A 16657-nucleotide genomic window follows, 5' to 3' on the forward strand; every position below is an offset into this window, starting at 1 on the left:
GGCCGATCGTAGGCATCTCGTGGGTACATAGCGTGTGAGCAGGGTACCAAGTGCGTCCGCAGGGCCAGCCGCAAGTGCTCTATATGTAAGACATAGGAGCTTAAAGGAGATTCTAAACTGGACGGGGAGCCAGTGAAGATTTCTCCTAGCAATGGTGGCAGATGATGCTATGGGAAGGGCCAGGACGAAGCGCGCTGCGGCGTTCTGTACGGTTTGCAGTCGATGGATAAGGCCCTTGTTGGACTCCACATAAAGAGAGTTACAATAATCAAGCCTGGAGCCAACAAGAGCAATCGCAATCTGTTTGCGCGCCTGGAAGGAGAGATAGTGGAGAATTCTTTTTAAGATCTTGATGACACCCCAGCAAGTGGCCACGGTACTATTCACTTGGAGCGTCATAGAGAGTGAAGTGTCAAAGATGACGCCGAGGTTTCTGGCCGATTGGGAGGGAGTGGGGCAGGTGCCGAGAGATGGAGGCCACCACTCGCTCGACCACACGTGTTGGTCTTTACCGAAGACCAAGACCTCTGTCTTGTCGCCATTCAGCTTTAGGGAGTTAAGGATCATCCACTCCGCCACACGCTGCATGCATGACCTAAAGCTGAATGCGGATGTACTGACATGTATTTTTAAGATACAATGTGAGCTCTTCAGAAGAGGAAGAATGATACACCAGACAGCCAGTGGCATGAGGTGAGGTAAATACTCCAGTGGGACGAAGAAAAATATAGAGAAAATGAAACCATACATCCTTTATTGTAGGATTTTCATTAATAGTCTAGAATAGATAGTTCTGCTCATATGTGGGTTATTTATACACTTTCTAACATCTGTTTTTTTTGCTAAAAAAAATTATTGTGCAACCTATGTGCAGACTATATTAACAAAACAAAAAGCTTCAAATCGAAAAAACATCACTAATGCTCAACTTGACTATGTTTTACATAGAAAAAGTAAACAAAACAAGGAAATGCTGACTGGTAGGTAGGCAGCAGCTCGTGAGAGCTGGAATTCGGCACTGCACCTTTAATAAAGCCTGACAGTCATATATTAAATCATGCATTGGGCTCTGACATTTTCACATTTTCTGGTTGGAAATATAGTTTTCTATTTTATTTTTTCAATAAACTCTCAATACCATTCAGAAGCAGGAGTCTTGAGACATCTTTTCCTGACTGAAAATCGGTTTATTCTGCTGTTTTGAAGCTTTCGTAACTGGCTTGCTATTGCTTTTTTAGGGTATTAATTATTTGTGGAAGAATGTAGAGGAAGTCCTCAGTGGCATTTGTATAGTCTGCCTTTCAGACTTGCAAACTGATGTGGAGTAGGACATTGGTCAAAACCTGTCCTTCAGAATTCCTAAGAACTGAGAGGGCTTTGCTCTGCTTGATAGGCATGAAGGCAAAGGAAGATTGGAGGAAGTTAGATGAAATCTCCAACAGTAAGCCATCCTGTCTCATCTAAAGCCCAGGACTAAATCCATATGCGGGTGTCATGGAGAAAAGCATCCCCGTTCCGACTGATAACATATGTTGGTTGTCATTGTAAAGAGGTTCAACAGCAACCTTCTCACTGTTGAATGTTTGGATGACTGCAAGACCATATATAGGACGTTGAAGAACTCATTACATGTGGCCTGTTATAGGGACTGTAAACTCCCGCTTTGATTTATTATTAACTCTGGTAGAGTAACTCCAGGCATAGGTGAAAATGCACCAGGAGGAAGACTGCACTTAACCATTCATATACCATCATTACTGATAGTGTGCCCATCAGGAGTATCTATTGTGGACAACATTGTGCATTCCATTATGTTTTAGTTGGGAATACAGTCATGCTTATTGATATCAAAAGCTGCCCTTCAAACTAGGCCTTCAGTGATCTTCTAGCCATTGCACCAACAAAAAAAATTACTAGATCTCTTCTGCTGGTCTCAATTTTGCTTGAATAAAAGCTGGAAACGTTTGACACGTGTGACAACTGAAGCCGAGAGCTCCAAAAAATAAAAACCATCTCAACAGAACCCTGCTTTTCTGAGAATGGTCCCTCACCCAGATTCAACCACGGTGCCTGCAGTTCATTAAAGCACTCTGAATAATTAGATCTTACGTCACCGGAACAATTAGAGCAAACTATTAGATGCAGTGGGCAGAAAAGTTTGTGGATCAAACACTGCTTTAAAAGGTACTTCCACTACTGCATTCTTGAGATGATGACATAGATCCCTTTTCAACTCCTGGCTTTCTCCTTGAAACCCCTGGCATTGACTTTGGAACATCTGGCCTCAGCGACAGCAAAATCAGTGCCAGGAACATCGATTGGGGCTCCACTTTCCTTGTTTTCAATCAGCTTTTCAATTACACCAATAGTGAATAATATTGTATTATACACTATTAGCGAAACAAAAAATATGTATAATTAACTGGAATATGACCCTATCTGGCAGCTGAGGTGAGTAAAAATGCTTTTAAATGTATGTGGTGTGGATGCTTATTTTAGTGTGTAAGAGTGAATATATGTGTGTGGTTGAGCATGTTTGTTTGATTAAAAATAAATGTAAAATGATGTTGCCTCCCCTACCCCTGGCATTTTGGTGAATTGATGTCCACCTCCCAACCCCCTCCTACCCATCCCCAAGAGCAAGAGTCTAAACTTTAAGGAAGTTCTGAAAATGGCTTTGAGTCTCCAATCAAATTCTTACCTTTTTGCGTTCAGGAGTTCTTGATAGAATTGCCTTACAAGAGAGAAAACTGAGGTTCAACAAACATAATCTCTAATACTTCACATTCTACCCCACATATTGAATAATCTACAAAAGTTGTTGAAAATATATAAACATAACCATCTTGTTCAAAAGAAAGGATCAGAGGCAGAAACGTAGTTCCATTTTGAATTATGAAGTTGGCAGATATGATGGTAAAAAGAGGAATAATCTGAATGCTAGTTTTTCGCTGAGTCAATATTCAACTCCAACAATGGAATCCGCTGTGCTTGTTTTATCTGCAGGATGTGTACTTCTGCATTCCACGTACACAAATACACTGGAACTTCCTGCTGTCTGTTTACACTGTTATTGTTAAGTTCTTTAAATTAGGTATTGCATCCGCTCCATGCACATTTTTCAGATGGATGGTGGTTGGAAGTAGCACATCTGATAAAAATGAAATCATCATAATTACAAACCCCCCCAGGTCCTAGAAACAGCCTAACAATGAAACGAATCGACTGAAGATCAGGGTTGGGCCTTCTAGCAATGATGTCCTTTCTACCTTCAATCATGTTGGCCTCAATACTGATTCCTGCAGATATGCCACAACAACATACAATCTGGGAACACAACTAAGTAGGTTAAGAGTGCTGTTCAAAAATGTTTTCCCAAGAGGAACAAACCATCTGCAGGTCTCAAAGTGCTTTTGTCTCTCACATTTGTGACCACCAATAATAGAATGAAGTGTTTGACCGCTATTCTGAATTTTACAGACAAGTAAATTCCTTTGCCAGTATCTGTGCCCATGATATGTTTGCTATCATTGACCTGGTGTTGACCGCAGTGCGTGGCTTTGTATTCCATGTTCTGTTAAGGAATTGAATCAATCCATGAATGGAATAATTGAAATGAGATGTTCAGAGTTTTCATTTGTGTAATCTAGTAATCTTTGTCTGACTTGTCTTGACAGTGATATAATTTGTATTTTCTTTCATGTTGGACAACCTTTCCCTAACCTTCCTCTGGAAGACTAGTAGGGTGGGAAGCTCAAGGGCAAATGTAATTCCTGGCACTGGTTTTGACTTATTAGCCAACATCACTTCACAGGCTGACACTTTATCGCTGACACTTAAAGGAAAACTGTAAGTGCCGGAAGGCAGTAGTCTGCTTGCTAAAAACCCTGAACTAACTGTGTGTTACCCGCAACATGGGACAGTTTTGCAACTACGCATCACCTTTCAGAAACATCTATGAAAGATTGACAGACTTGTAGCAGAGCCTACCAGGCCATCTCTAGGTGGTCAGGGTCGAGGGGTATTGCCACATGGCAGAATCGCCTGCAAAACACTATTACAGCCTGGTAATGATCAACAGCGTCACAGAATTGCTACTGAAAGTCTGGTAGGCTTGTGAATCTTCTGTTACATATCAGATCAGTCAAGTATTAGTAGTGCTGGTATTAGTTGCTACAGGCAGGCCTAAGTCGTAATCGCCTCTCAAATGTCAGCTTTGCTGAGTCCCAGTTAGTCATATCCCTTTCTTGCATCTGAAAGGGTGCCAGTCACATTTGAAGTGCCATTATACATCTATCTGACCCTGGCCCAGCACTACAGCATCACGTGATGGAAATTAAGTATGCAATCATTTTGCATATTTGAAAAAAACCTGCATTTGAAAAATAAATTTCACTTTTTCTTGAAGAGATTTTACCAGGCCCACGATGTTTCCGTTGCATTACGTGACCTGGGTGTCTGGGTGCAATTTGTTGTTATTTCAAGCTCTGATCTTGTGCTGGCTGATATCCAGTGATTCCAAGAACTAAGAATTATACCTGTCAGGGGCCAAGATTTGAAGCAGACTCGCTCAAAAAATATTTCAAGTGAGCCATGATTGGGTTTAAAAACAAAGGTTCTGCATCTTGCTTTTTAGGTCTCGCCTGTCGATGCGCATGCGCATCGAGCAAGCGAGACTATGGGGGCTTATCCACTCTTTATCCACACTGCAAGGAATCGTGGCGATTCCTTGCAGTGCCCGTGACTTTTAAGCTCAATGCGCATGCGCATTGAGCTTAAAAGCGCGTGCACGTCCGTCTTGTTTTACCCGCTCCGCCCCCTCCCCTTCCCGCCGTGTCGCATTTCTCCTCCCCCCTCCCCTCTCTTCCCTCCGTCTTGTTTGTTTATTTTACCCGCTCCGCCCCCTCCCCTTCCCGCCGTGTCGCATTTCTCCTCCCCCCTCCCCTCTCTTCCCTCCGTCTTGTTTGTTTATTTTACCCGCTCCGCCCCCTCCCCTGCCCGCCGTGTCGCCGTGTCTCCGATCCTTTCGCTTGAGGAGAAAATAACGCTAATATACAATTGCGTAGAATGGTTTGGTTTTTCATTTTTACTCACAGGTTTACTTTGCTGGTGGCACTGCCTTTATAAGAGGCCTGCTAAATACTGCTGCTGCTCCAAGAACAGTGCCCGCCTCCACGTCGTGCTGAACTCTGGCGGCAATGACTCTTGCGGTGCGTGTGCCGGGGCGTGGTCACGTGGAATTTAATTTGAAAAAAAAAGGTTACGCAGGCTGTTGTAGACTGCCCCTACCCCCCACAGGACCAAATGCAGCCCTGGCCCGCCCCCAGCAACACTGAACCGAAGCAGACCAAGCAAATACGAACGAACGATGTGGAGAATTTATGATCGGCACTGTCGGCTCTCTCAGAATGAGCAACATAGCAACACTCTTCTTCAACAGGAAGAGGGAAGACTAGTTTGAACACTGAAGTGAGTCAGTTATTTACTTTGTATGACGCCACATGTAGTGAGTTTGGAAGCGTCCTGCTTAATGTGAGTTCAAGTTGGCAGACTAGTATAGTGTAGACCCGGCCCAAACTGAGTTTTAAAATGACGTTCGGAAGCCCCCCCACCTTTCACTTCTGAAAGATATTGAGTCATTTGACACACAAAAATACTGACTGGAGCACAGAAGTGTGTTTTCACAACAAAGAACAGACGTTAATTGTTACAGCACTGTAGTTTTGCAGCAAAATTGAGTTTGCGATGCACTCGCTATTTTGGAGAGTTGCACTACAAAAGCAGAAAAGCTATGTTAGTGCAGAAACTGTAGCTGTAAAATTAGCGTGTTGTTCACCCCACTCACCCACACTGTACTAGAAACAATTCCTCATTAAAACATGAACTCCAACAAGCAATGTGGCGGCAGAAGGCAAGGCAAGGTGTGGACTACAAGATTACTGGCATGGCAGGCACAAATGATGCGTAAGTCTTTGAGTCTTTGCACATACATACCTAGAAGATCACCTCACACTCTCTCACCCTCACCCTCTCTCACCCTCTACCCTCACTCACCCTCAATACCTCACCCTCACTCACCCTCACCCTCACTCACCCTCACCCACCCTCACCCTCACTCACCCTCACCCTCACTCACCCTCACTCACCCTCACCCTCACTCACCCTCACTCACCCTCACTCACCCTCACTCTCACCCTCACTCACCCTCACTCTCACTCACCCTCAACCCCTCACCCTCACTCACCCTCAACCCCTCACTCACCCTCACCCTCACTCACCCTCACTCACCCTCAACCCCTCACCCTCACACAGTGCAATAGGTCTCGGAGCATTTGAGTTAGAGCTTTTAGAAATGTTTATGGCTTTTTTTTTTAAATTCTTTAGCATTGGCTACAGGAAACAAAAATGCTAAAGATTTACAAAAAAACCCATAAACAATTCTAAAAGCACTAACTCTAATGCTGCGAGACCTATTGCATTTCCAATGCTTGTTGTTTTTGGTGTTTTCTGTAAGATCTCATGGGCATCCTAGACAACAAACATTGCTCAAACTTTGCCTCTATATTCAAACAACTATGGCTTATAGGCACAGCCATTTGGATTAAATGTTCATGCACATTTCTTTAAAAGCTGGGGGACTAGTTCATTGTGATATCTAGATGGATCACTCATCATTATTTTCACTATTTTGAAATAAAATAGGAAACTTTTGATTAGTGTTTGTCAATAGAAGTAACCTTTGCTCACTTCACCTTATTTTATTTATAGGTTATTTTAAAGATGGACAAGTTTGGAAATGGATTGGAGATTGACCAAGCACGACTTGGAATGTGCAAACAGCTTGGGGATGTGTTTACCGAAGAGAAATTCCGCTATATGTGTATACTCTCTGGCTGTGATTACCTGTCATCACTCCATGGTATTGGGTTAGCCAAGGCATGCAAGCTGTTAAAAATAGCCAACAATCCTGATATAATAAAGGTAAGATGTTAAAAACATACTATTTTTAACATGCTAAAGTATTTATTCTCTGCAGCTTATCCCACAGTATATTCCGGTTAATTAGGCAGCGTCAAAAGGCAAGCGCATCAATGCCTAATTATTTCTAACTTCGCTAAAAAATTGTTGCCCCGTGTTAATGTTCTGATCATTTTCCTATGCCAGGTGGTGACTTTTTGACAACCTAATAACGGGGTTTTAATGAGCCATCATGCTTAGTTTCATGTTTTTTTTCTGCTACAGGAGAACAATTGATTGTGAAATTCTCATTAGTGAAAGCTGTGTCTTGTATGTACAACACACTTTGTTAATATCAAGCCTGCCGAACTATGAGGGCTTCGACTCGGATTCCGCACTTCTCAATTACACTGAAAAATCCACCCAAAACATCCTTGAGAAGACTAACAGAGCTGAACTTTGAATCCAGCATGCACAGGCTTGAAGGTCACATACGTCCACCCGCAGAACATACGTCGGCGGCGCTGCATTGTCCTATTCTAAGAGATGTAACTTTTTAATGATAGAATGCCCACTCTTATGTGAACTAGAGTCTTCTTTCTTATATAATGAAGTCACCTTTTTTCACACTGGGGACCTTCGTTATTAACCTTACACAAGCAATACCACCCTACTCCTCTGAAAAACAAGAAATTAGTTACCTGTAAATCCAATTCTCTGATCCTTTCATATATTCACATTCTTGGATTATTCTCCGTCGGCAGACTGGGAATCCATTGCAACTTTAAATAGCAAAAAACCGTGTTAAAATGGCCATAGGCCTCAACAACAGTCTTTGTTTCAAAACAACACAAACTTCTGCCAATGGATGGTAGCCCTGAGTGTTGGTATTCCCCTAGAGGCCTCTGTAGCTCATGGTTCATAGCATAAGTGTGAGGAGTACATATGATAGAAGTGAGTCTCTAACCAGGTAGGAAGGAGGGTTGCATGTGAATATATAAAAGATGCCAATACTGGAGATCTGAAGTTACAAGTTCAAATTAGTGACTCATTTCTTCTCCAGGTTTGGATCATTCATATACTTGAATCAGAATTGCAAGCAGCATACCCCCCAAAATCCCCCTCAATTTCCCACCCCAATATCCCCCCCAATATCCTACCCCCGTATCCCCCCTCCCCAATATCCCCCCTTCCTTCCTCGATTTATGCCGGCCGTGCCTGACACTGTTTACTGTTTTTAAGGTTACTAAGGACTCCCTGCTTGACAATTGTAGAATGATTTAAACTTATGAATATATGAAATATATGAAAGAGGCAATGCTGAAGAACTTCGTAACTAAGTGCCCTCCACTTGGAAGGTGCATCAATTCACCCATCTCCAATTCCTGGGAAAAACCTCAGTCGGTCTCCAGTCAGTGGCAGATGGAGATTCACACCTGTCACTTGTACAGCCTCATCTCGCAGGCGCTGAGCTCCCATACTGCACAGAAAAAAGCCACCAGTCAAGTCAACATTGACATACTTTGTTTAATAGACTACGGAGGCTTTGCTTCCCAATAATATAGAATTCAGCAGCCTTCAACATTGCCAAATGATTTATCACCAACAACATCTCATCCATAATGACCTTTGAAGTCTCAGTCATACTGTTAGAAAGTGGTTTATTAATAGTGGTAAATATGCGTCTACCACCGGCAGTAAGCCCACTAACACTGTCTAGGGCTCAGAATGCGTCTCAGAGAATTATTCCCATGCTCAACCCTTGGTAGCTTGGCTGCAAGCAGGCAGGCTTAACTTCATAGACGGTATATAAAGCGTTTAAAAACACCAATTCAGTAAATAATTAAGACACTACACACAATAAAAATCCAACACTAATTTATAAAAATAGGACATATTTGTATCTACAAAATGACACCAAAACTAAAAATATCCAATGTAGGGAACCGTAGATATGAAGTTTTAAAGATGTAGCACTATATAGCACATATAAATCTATAGCACCCATTAGGACATCTGGTTGCGCTAGACTGTGGCCAAGCCAAACTTTCAGGCCGACCACGATGGAGCCTTGAGTGGCTACCCTTCGCGGTAGGCCTCGGTCAAAGTTTTTACCTCCTAACTTAGAAACTTGTTTGGGGCTTTTTCTGCCGGGTTTCCTTGAAGCTCTCCTTCATCCGAATTTGGTGAGGGTTCGTCAGCTTGCTTTTAATCGAACTCCCGGTCAAACCTTTGGAATCAGACCTCCAGAGCTTTCCTGCAGGCCTGGAACCAAGGATCCAGGCCGGCTCGCGGTTGAAGGTGTGCAGCTGAACTCTCATGGTTGGTACCGGTCACCTCTTCTACCTTTGGACTAAGAATCTTTTACGGAGCTTTTTCTCCCGGGGTCCCTCAATGCTCTTCACCAGATCACATTCGGTGAGAGTTCTCTGGCTTAGGTTTTGACCAGCTCCCGGTCAAACTCTGGAAGTCGAACCTCTGAATCTTTTCAGTGGGACGAACCTGGACAGCAGGCAGTGTCATGGTTCAGGGTTGCTGACTTGGCTGGCCAGGTCGAGTCGGTCCACTTATTTCCAGAGTTGCTCCAAACTTCTTCAAACTCCTTAAACGTCTTCCTCTGAGGGTCCCAAAGTGTCCAACACGTACTTAAAGGGTCTGGAAGCTCCAAGATGGTCCTTGAAAGGTTGGTCCTTCAATTCCTATAATCCACTTGGACAAACGCCTTACAAATCCACTGGAGTCACTCCAGGCTGGGGACTCTTGGTGGTGATGGTCCAGGTGATCTCTATTAACCTGTAGCTTTTCCACTCTTTAGTCCTCTTGTAGCGAGTTAGTCCACAGGGCTGTAGTTCTAGATTGTGCAGTAGACGCAGTCAGTCGGAGTGCAGGGCCTGGTTGGTGAAACTCAAACTTCCAACATGGACTCATCTTCTGTTGTTTCAAGCATCAGATCTGAGAGGCTCTGCCCCTCTCATATATTTATTAAGTTTTCTCTGGGGTCAATCAGGTCACTCCTGCCAAATGAGGTGCAGGGCAACACCCCAAAGTGTGGCACAATGGTTTCCCAAAAAACACTATTTCTCCAAAATTCAATATGGCTGAAGTCTCAGCAGAGAGGCAAAAGATAGCTAAAGGAAACTCCAGGATGGCTCATCTCCATAGTCTCTCTCCCCCTGGCATCTGCAAATTCCCTCCTTAAGTCTGCTATCTGGCTATGTCCAGAGTGGATGGGCATAAATGGACCTGGCTTTCTCTGCCTGTGCCCATCTTCTGTTGAAGCTCATGGTTTACAACCCCTCCCCCTTGTTCTGACATTTCTGTGCCTCAGAACCCACTCCTCCCAGAGGGCTCCTTCGCCCAGGTGCCACTTATCACTTCATCAAATCAGCCTGGCTAGCCCACTTAACTCTCACCAATCAGGGCAGACCACTGGAAGGCGGAATATTTTAGAATAAATTCAACAAAAGCATGTTGTTCTTAAATGATATTTTCTGCAAAGCCCAGCGTTAGGTTAACATGGCAATCAGTTATTATTTAATAACTATGTGGCTGGGGATCTACAATGGGAACATTAACTGGGCAATTTCTCCTACCCCAGGACTTATAAAACATATTTTATAAGTATTCTGTCTATATCTACAGGACCCCTCGCCCCTGAATCACCCAGGGGAGAATTAAAGGGTTCTGAATATATAAGAATTGTGTAGATCCTCACTCCACAGTGCTCCTAGCACAAAGGTCGATTTTGGGAAGCACTTTACTACAGTGAGGAAAGTGACATTCTCAATTTTACTATCCCCAAAGCATATAAATCATATTTTATAAGGATACTCCTTATAAGTACCTGACCCCCAACCCCTGGGGCACCTAGGGGAGACCCTGGGGGGGATACAAAATATTGTAGTTCATCAATTTGTAAGTACCCCAAACAAAAAAGTCGACTCTGGGCACAATTTACATTTAAAAAGCAGTTCTGCAACACCGTGCTGCTTTTAAACCGACCTCGGGCTTCAACAGTGCACACATGCAAATGCAGAAAGGGCTGCTGGCCTCTGAACTGCCATGCCCTGTTATATACTAGGAACTTAACAGTAGTTTTAACCCCCTTACCCTATTATGTACTAGGGCCTTATAGGGGAGGTTATGCCAATCATAGGGGTACCCTACCCATAGTGTACCCTAGTGTATGTAGGTGTTTTCACTGTATTCGAAATGTGTATTCAGCCTAGCATTGGCCCTGGGCCTGGTTAAGCAGAGCCTAGGGACAGTCAGTCAGTTACCACCACCACCACCACCACCACCACCACTACCAGTCAGCAAAGAAATCGAGGGTGCCCAGGGCACAGAATGACTTTGCAACACATTCTTTGATTCATAACCTATTTAAGTGACCAGCACCATTTCGTACAGGCACCAGGTCATTCCATTTTTCAGTTGCTACTGGTTACTAGTGGAGACCTTCAAGTCTCTGCCCTCTTCTTCTTCCGTATTGTGGAAACAGCACCTGCATTTGCAAAACCTTTAAGCTAAAGATGTTCAATGCCTGCCTGAAATGAAGTCCAACCAACCATCTCCAACAAATAAAAATTTCAAGGACACAATCTTGCAACCAACATTTAGAGCCACAGGTCTGGGTAAATAAGCCCCCATAAAGGAGAATGGTCTGAATGGGTTATCAAAAAGAGTTTGTAACTCTTAAGGTTGCAATATCTTCGCCTCACCTAATTGCCACTTTCATCTCTCATCCAGTCGTGCCTTTAAGATATGAATCTGGAAGGATTTGTGTCCCAGCTTCCAGCCCATACCAGATGCTTCAAATGTTGCCTTATTATCAACCTGCGTTCAAGGTTCACCTGCCAATTGCAATTGTAAGATTGCAACGTGGCAGCTTCCTGTGTGCCATGAAATGTCATGATTACTGCAATCTCTTTCAAGCCTCTTTTCTCATATCTGAAATAGTGACAATGCGCTCCTCTATGGCACCGGATCACAACGACCAGCATCCGAAGAAGAGGAGAGGCCTCGAGCCGTGCCGCCATCCTACGGTTCTGAGCCCATCTAAATCCCTGAATGCCTGTACACCTGACCACCATAGGTGTTGACTTAGGCACTCAAGCATCTTGGCATTCCTCGCCGTGGCAAAACAGCCTAAAGATCACAGACTGAGACCAAAGGACATAAGTGTGAAGGACTCCTTGTTTTTACCAGTAACAGCAACCGCTAAAGGGTCTCATTCGAGATACCTCCTACAGGTCCCCTTATACTGGCCTCTCCAACAGGCCAATTTTATTCAGTGAGCCCCTGATGACGTCGATCTCTCAGGTTTAACCCTTTGCCATACGTTTTGTGGGCCGAATGGACGCAGCAAAGAGGTGGCAAAAAGGGAGCGAGGGGCAAGACCGGACAGCAAGGCCAAACCCTTCAAATTTGAAAATGCATTCAGGTAAATAAATTTCTCATCAGAGCTAAAACAGAACACGAATGACATCCTAGCTATAACAACTGTTGGATCATCCATCCCTTGTTTCTTAGTTCATCCTCAACACTGTAGATCCATTTATGGTATTATACCATATAGCAATTTGAAAAAAGGATGAGAATCAAATTAAGTTCTCTTCCAGGGGATCCTCATCAATAGTCATAAGCATTAGAATATTCCCGCCCATGTGCGGGACCCCGGAAACACTATATTATATGTGCCCCATATATATATATATATATATATATATATATATATATATATATATATATATATATATATATATATATATATATATATATATATATATATATATATATATATATATATATATCCAAGAAAGCTCCTTCAACGAAAGAGAAAGGCCACAACAGGGGAATCCTTCAAAGCGCTTTAACATGCTGCACAAGCCAGAGTGTCTATTTTCCTCTATGGCGCACCCTCTATGGCGGAAGCATTTCGGCGTGGTCTGCCTCTTCAGCGCCAGGTGCAAGTGCTCGTGTGTGGGGGCGTGAGTCGAGGTTTAAATGTCCTGCCCTCTCCTCGTTTGCAGACCGCAGCTCCTCCCACGCCTATGCTGTCCCAGCGTGTATGCCTCCTGTAGCCTGTCTTGTAGACAGCGCCTACAAGTCCCAGCATGCAGTGGCAAGGTCTGGTAGGTATATGCGGGAATGAGGTGGGGGAAGATTGTATTGCTCCAAAAGTCAGCAAACAGTCCTTCAAGTCCAGAGCACTGTAGCGCAGCAGCGCTTCCTCGGGTCCCCAAACGCTGCACCCTCCTCAGCAAATGAATCATATATATATATATATATATATATAATAGCAGCCAAATAACATCAGAGCTGAAATATGCTGTGAAGAATTTCCACCATACATGTAATAAAAAGCATTAGAAACATGAGAAACAACACCAAAGATTGTTTAGAAACAGTTTTTTTTGCTTAGAAAGCAGTAGAAATTCTCATAACTCACTGGAAGCATAGGAAGCTCCCAGGCTGCATTGCAAACACACAGTCTAAAAAGACTGAAAAGCTAACCTGTAGCTGAATAGCAATAAACTGACACCATGCCTTTAAGGCACTCATGACCCTCTGTATCCCATCATGCCCCAGGGGTGACAGTTAGGTCAGTTGTTCTTTCCGGCTCCTTCAGAGAAGGACCCTGGTTACACAGCTCCACTATTTTTCTGGTTTTTGACAGAAAAATACTTCTCTTTTGACAATTTTTACTTTTACTTTAACAATTAATATCTAGTCAAGTAAGATACTGCTTTTTTCAGTCAGTTTAGTGAACATTTTCTTCTGAGAATGCCTTCACTCTTTGACAAATGTCCTTCTTGTGGCAACAAGAAGTCAAAATCAGACAACCACGACGTCTGCATCCTGTGTCTGCCTGAAGATCATGATCCAGGCACCTGTCCTCATTGTGAGCACCTGTCAGGAAGAACTCTCAAAGACAGGGAGAGGATTCGCATTTATGGCCTGGCTCACAGGGCTTCAAGAGGAAGATCACCGGTGAAGAAGGGCTCCAAGAAGGTTCATTCATCTTCAAAAAAGAAGTCTTCATACCCTTCTACTTTAGCGTCGGGCTCGGCGCTGAGAAAAGAACCACCGGTGGAGTTTTTCTCTTCTAAACTACCGTCGCCATCGAAGAGAAGACCAGGTACGTCGAAGGATCCAGCTCCATCGTCCAAAACCCCTCCGCCAGCGTCAACCGGGCGACGGTCGGCGTCGAGATCCATAACCCCTCCGCCGCCGTCAACCAGGCGACGACCGGCGTCGAGGGAGGTCACTCCTCCGCCGTCGTCATCCAGGCAACGACCGGCGCCGAGAAGTGTGACCCCTCCGCCGTCGTCCAAGAAGCGGCGTTCGGCGTCGAGGACCAAGACCCCTCCGCCGTCGACAACAGCTCGTCGATCGGCGTCGAAGCCGCAGTCCCCGTCAGTGCCTCGTCGGCGCTCGGCGTCGAGGGTGCCCAATACCCCTCCGCCGTCGTCGCACAAGCATTCGACGTCGAGACAGAGAACTCCGTCGACGACTGGACATCGTTGTTCGACGTCGAGAGAGATGCCTCCGTCGACGACTGGACATCGTCGTTCGACGTCGAGAGAGATGCCTCCGTCGACGACTGGACATCGTCGTTCGACGTCGAGAGAGAGGGCTCAGTCGACGGGCGGGTATCGCCTTTCGGCGTCGAGGCAGAGAGCTCTGTCGACGGCCGGTCATCGCCGTTCGACGTCGAGACAGAGGACTCCATCGACGGCTGCTCATCGCCGCTCGACGTCGAGAGACCACAAACCCTCTCATGGACATTCGAGGTCGAAATTGTTTGACCCGCCGACTCCTCGAAGGCGTTCGACGGCGAGGGAAGAACGCTCAACGTCGAGGCATTCAGATGCTATCATGGAGACGGAGTCTGCTTCCCGTCATTCATCTTCACGATCCTCTGGCTCCTCAACTGAACTTTCAAGGTCCAGAAGTCCTGTACACAGATCTCATGAGCGTCGGCCAGATCCTTCGGCCGAGCAAATCAGACTATCACCTAGATGGTACAAATCTTTGGACCATTGGCGAGATTCTGGGGCTACCAAGCGTATGCAGGAATATGTCAGCCCACAACACAGGTCTCCTCTTCAGGATCTGTTGGAGGAGATGGACAAGCGTAGCCCTCCCAGGCGCAAATCGCCTGTGAGACCATCAGCCAGATCTCCCAGAAGATCCCGATCTCCTAGAAGGGAACCTCGGACAGAAGATCGGATCAGGTCTCGCTCTCCTAGACGGGAGGAGCGTTCATAAAGATCGCGGGAGCGGAGACCCAGTGCTCACCGTAGACGTCGACGTACTCCGTCAACGTCATCTACCTCTTCTACCAGGCCGTCCAAGACGGACTACTCCCCTACGTTGACTGACAGTCCTACATCCAGGTCCTCCCCAGTGAATGACATTGGCACGTATCTGGATGTGCTGCAGAGAGGAGCACTGAAGCTGAACATTGAAATGTCTGTCCCTCAAGTAACAACAACAGTCATTTTTGAGACTTTACACAAGAAAGCCATCTCCCGGCCTCTGCTGCCTTTAGTCCCGGGGATTATGGATCCAGTCAAAGAGGTTTTCCTAACTCCAGCGGCGATCAGGGCGGTACCAGCCCGCATTCAGAAGAAGTACAAACCGGCATCTTCTGACCCGGTGTTTGTAAAATCTGACCCTCCGGCAGACTCTGTAATTGTAGCAGCGGCGAGGAAGACTCACGCTGTCGCTGGTTCCTCTTCAGTCCCACCAGATACGGACAGCAAAGCTCAAGACTCCTGGGGTCGAAAGGTTTGCAACTCAGCTGCTTCCAAGGTTTCTAGTGCAGCTGCTCTTCTGGGTCGATACGACAGAGCCTTATGGGACTCTATGGAAAGATTCAAAGCCAAACTGCCAAAAGAAGACCAGAAGGACTTTGAAGAGACTGTTACAGAGGGGTGTCTGGTGGCGAATCAGATGATAAGCACGGCTGCGGATGGTGCAGTGCTTTCGGCTCATTCCTATTCTCATGGGGTTTGTGCCAGAAGATCGGCCTGGTTGCGCCTTACAGGTCTAAAGCCGGATGCTCAGCATCACATCCTTAATCTCCCCTTTTCGGGTTCCGCTCTCTTCGGAGAACATGCGGATGAAGAGATGACCCGAATGAAGACCGAACTGGATACGGTGAAGGCAGTGGGCTTGGAGAAGAAAAAAGAATTCAAGCGCCGCTTCAAGACCAACAGGGGGAGAGGGGCTCAACAGAGGGTTCAAACCCCTCAGTGGTCCCAAAATAAAAACCAAGGGAAACCCCAGTTTCGAGGCAAGCCCAGCAGAGGTAGAGGAGGTCACCAACAATCCTCCAATACCACAGGAGGAGGAAAGGCCTGAACATGGCTTCCTCTGGCGCCGTTACCCACTCCAGTGGGAGGAAGTGCTTCACAACACCTGGCGGAGTGTGTCAGCATCACAAAAGATCAGTGGGTGCTGAATATACTGCGCAATGGATACAAGATACGTTTCCGGACTCCTCCGAAGAGCATCCCTCAAAGAGCTCTTGCCCTCATCAGCTAAGCTTGCTCCGAAGAGAGGTGAAAGTCCTAGTGCAAAAAAGAGCGATAGAGGAGGTTCCTCTTGCTCTAAGAGGAAAGGGAGTTTACTCCAGATACTTCCTTGTCCCCAAAAAAGATCAGGAGGACAAGTTCAGACCAATACTCGA

At 45.3% G+C, this 16657-nt stretch overlaps 1 protein-coding gene across 1 annotated transcript in view; it reads left to right on the forward strand.

Annotated features, from left to right (window-relative positions):
• EXO1 (exonuclease 1) overlaps window positions 1-16657 on the forward strand; it is a 237624-nt gene that overhangs the window by 95955 nt on the left and 125012 nt on the right. Inside the window, exon 6 of the mRNA XM_086927581.1 lies at window positions 6769-6981. Within this exon, the coding sequence (XP_086783707.1) occupies window positions 6769-6981 (213 nt within the window). The remainder of the gene's footprint in view (window positions 1-6768; window positions 6982-16657) is intronic.

The sequence above is a fragment of the Lissotriton vulgaris genome, chromosome 6 (genome assembly GCF_964263255.1).
Source record: "Lissotriton vulgaris chromosome 6, aLisVul1.2, whole genome shotgun sequence".
NCBI lineage: Eukaryota > Metazoa > Chordata > Amphibia > Caudata > Salamandridae > Lissotriton > Lissotriton vulgaris.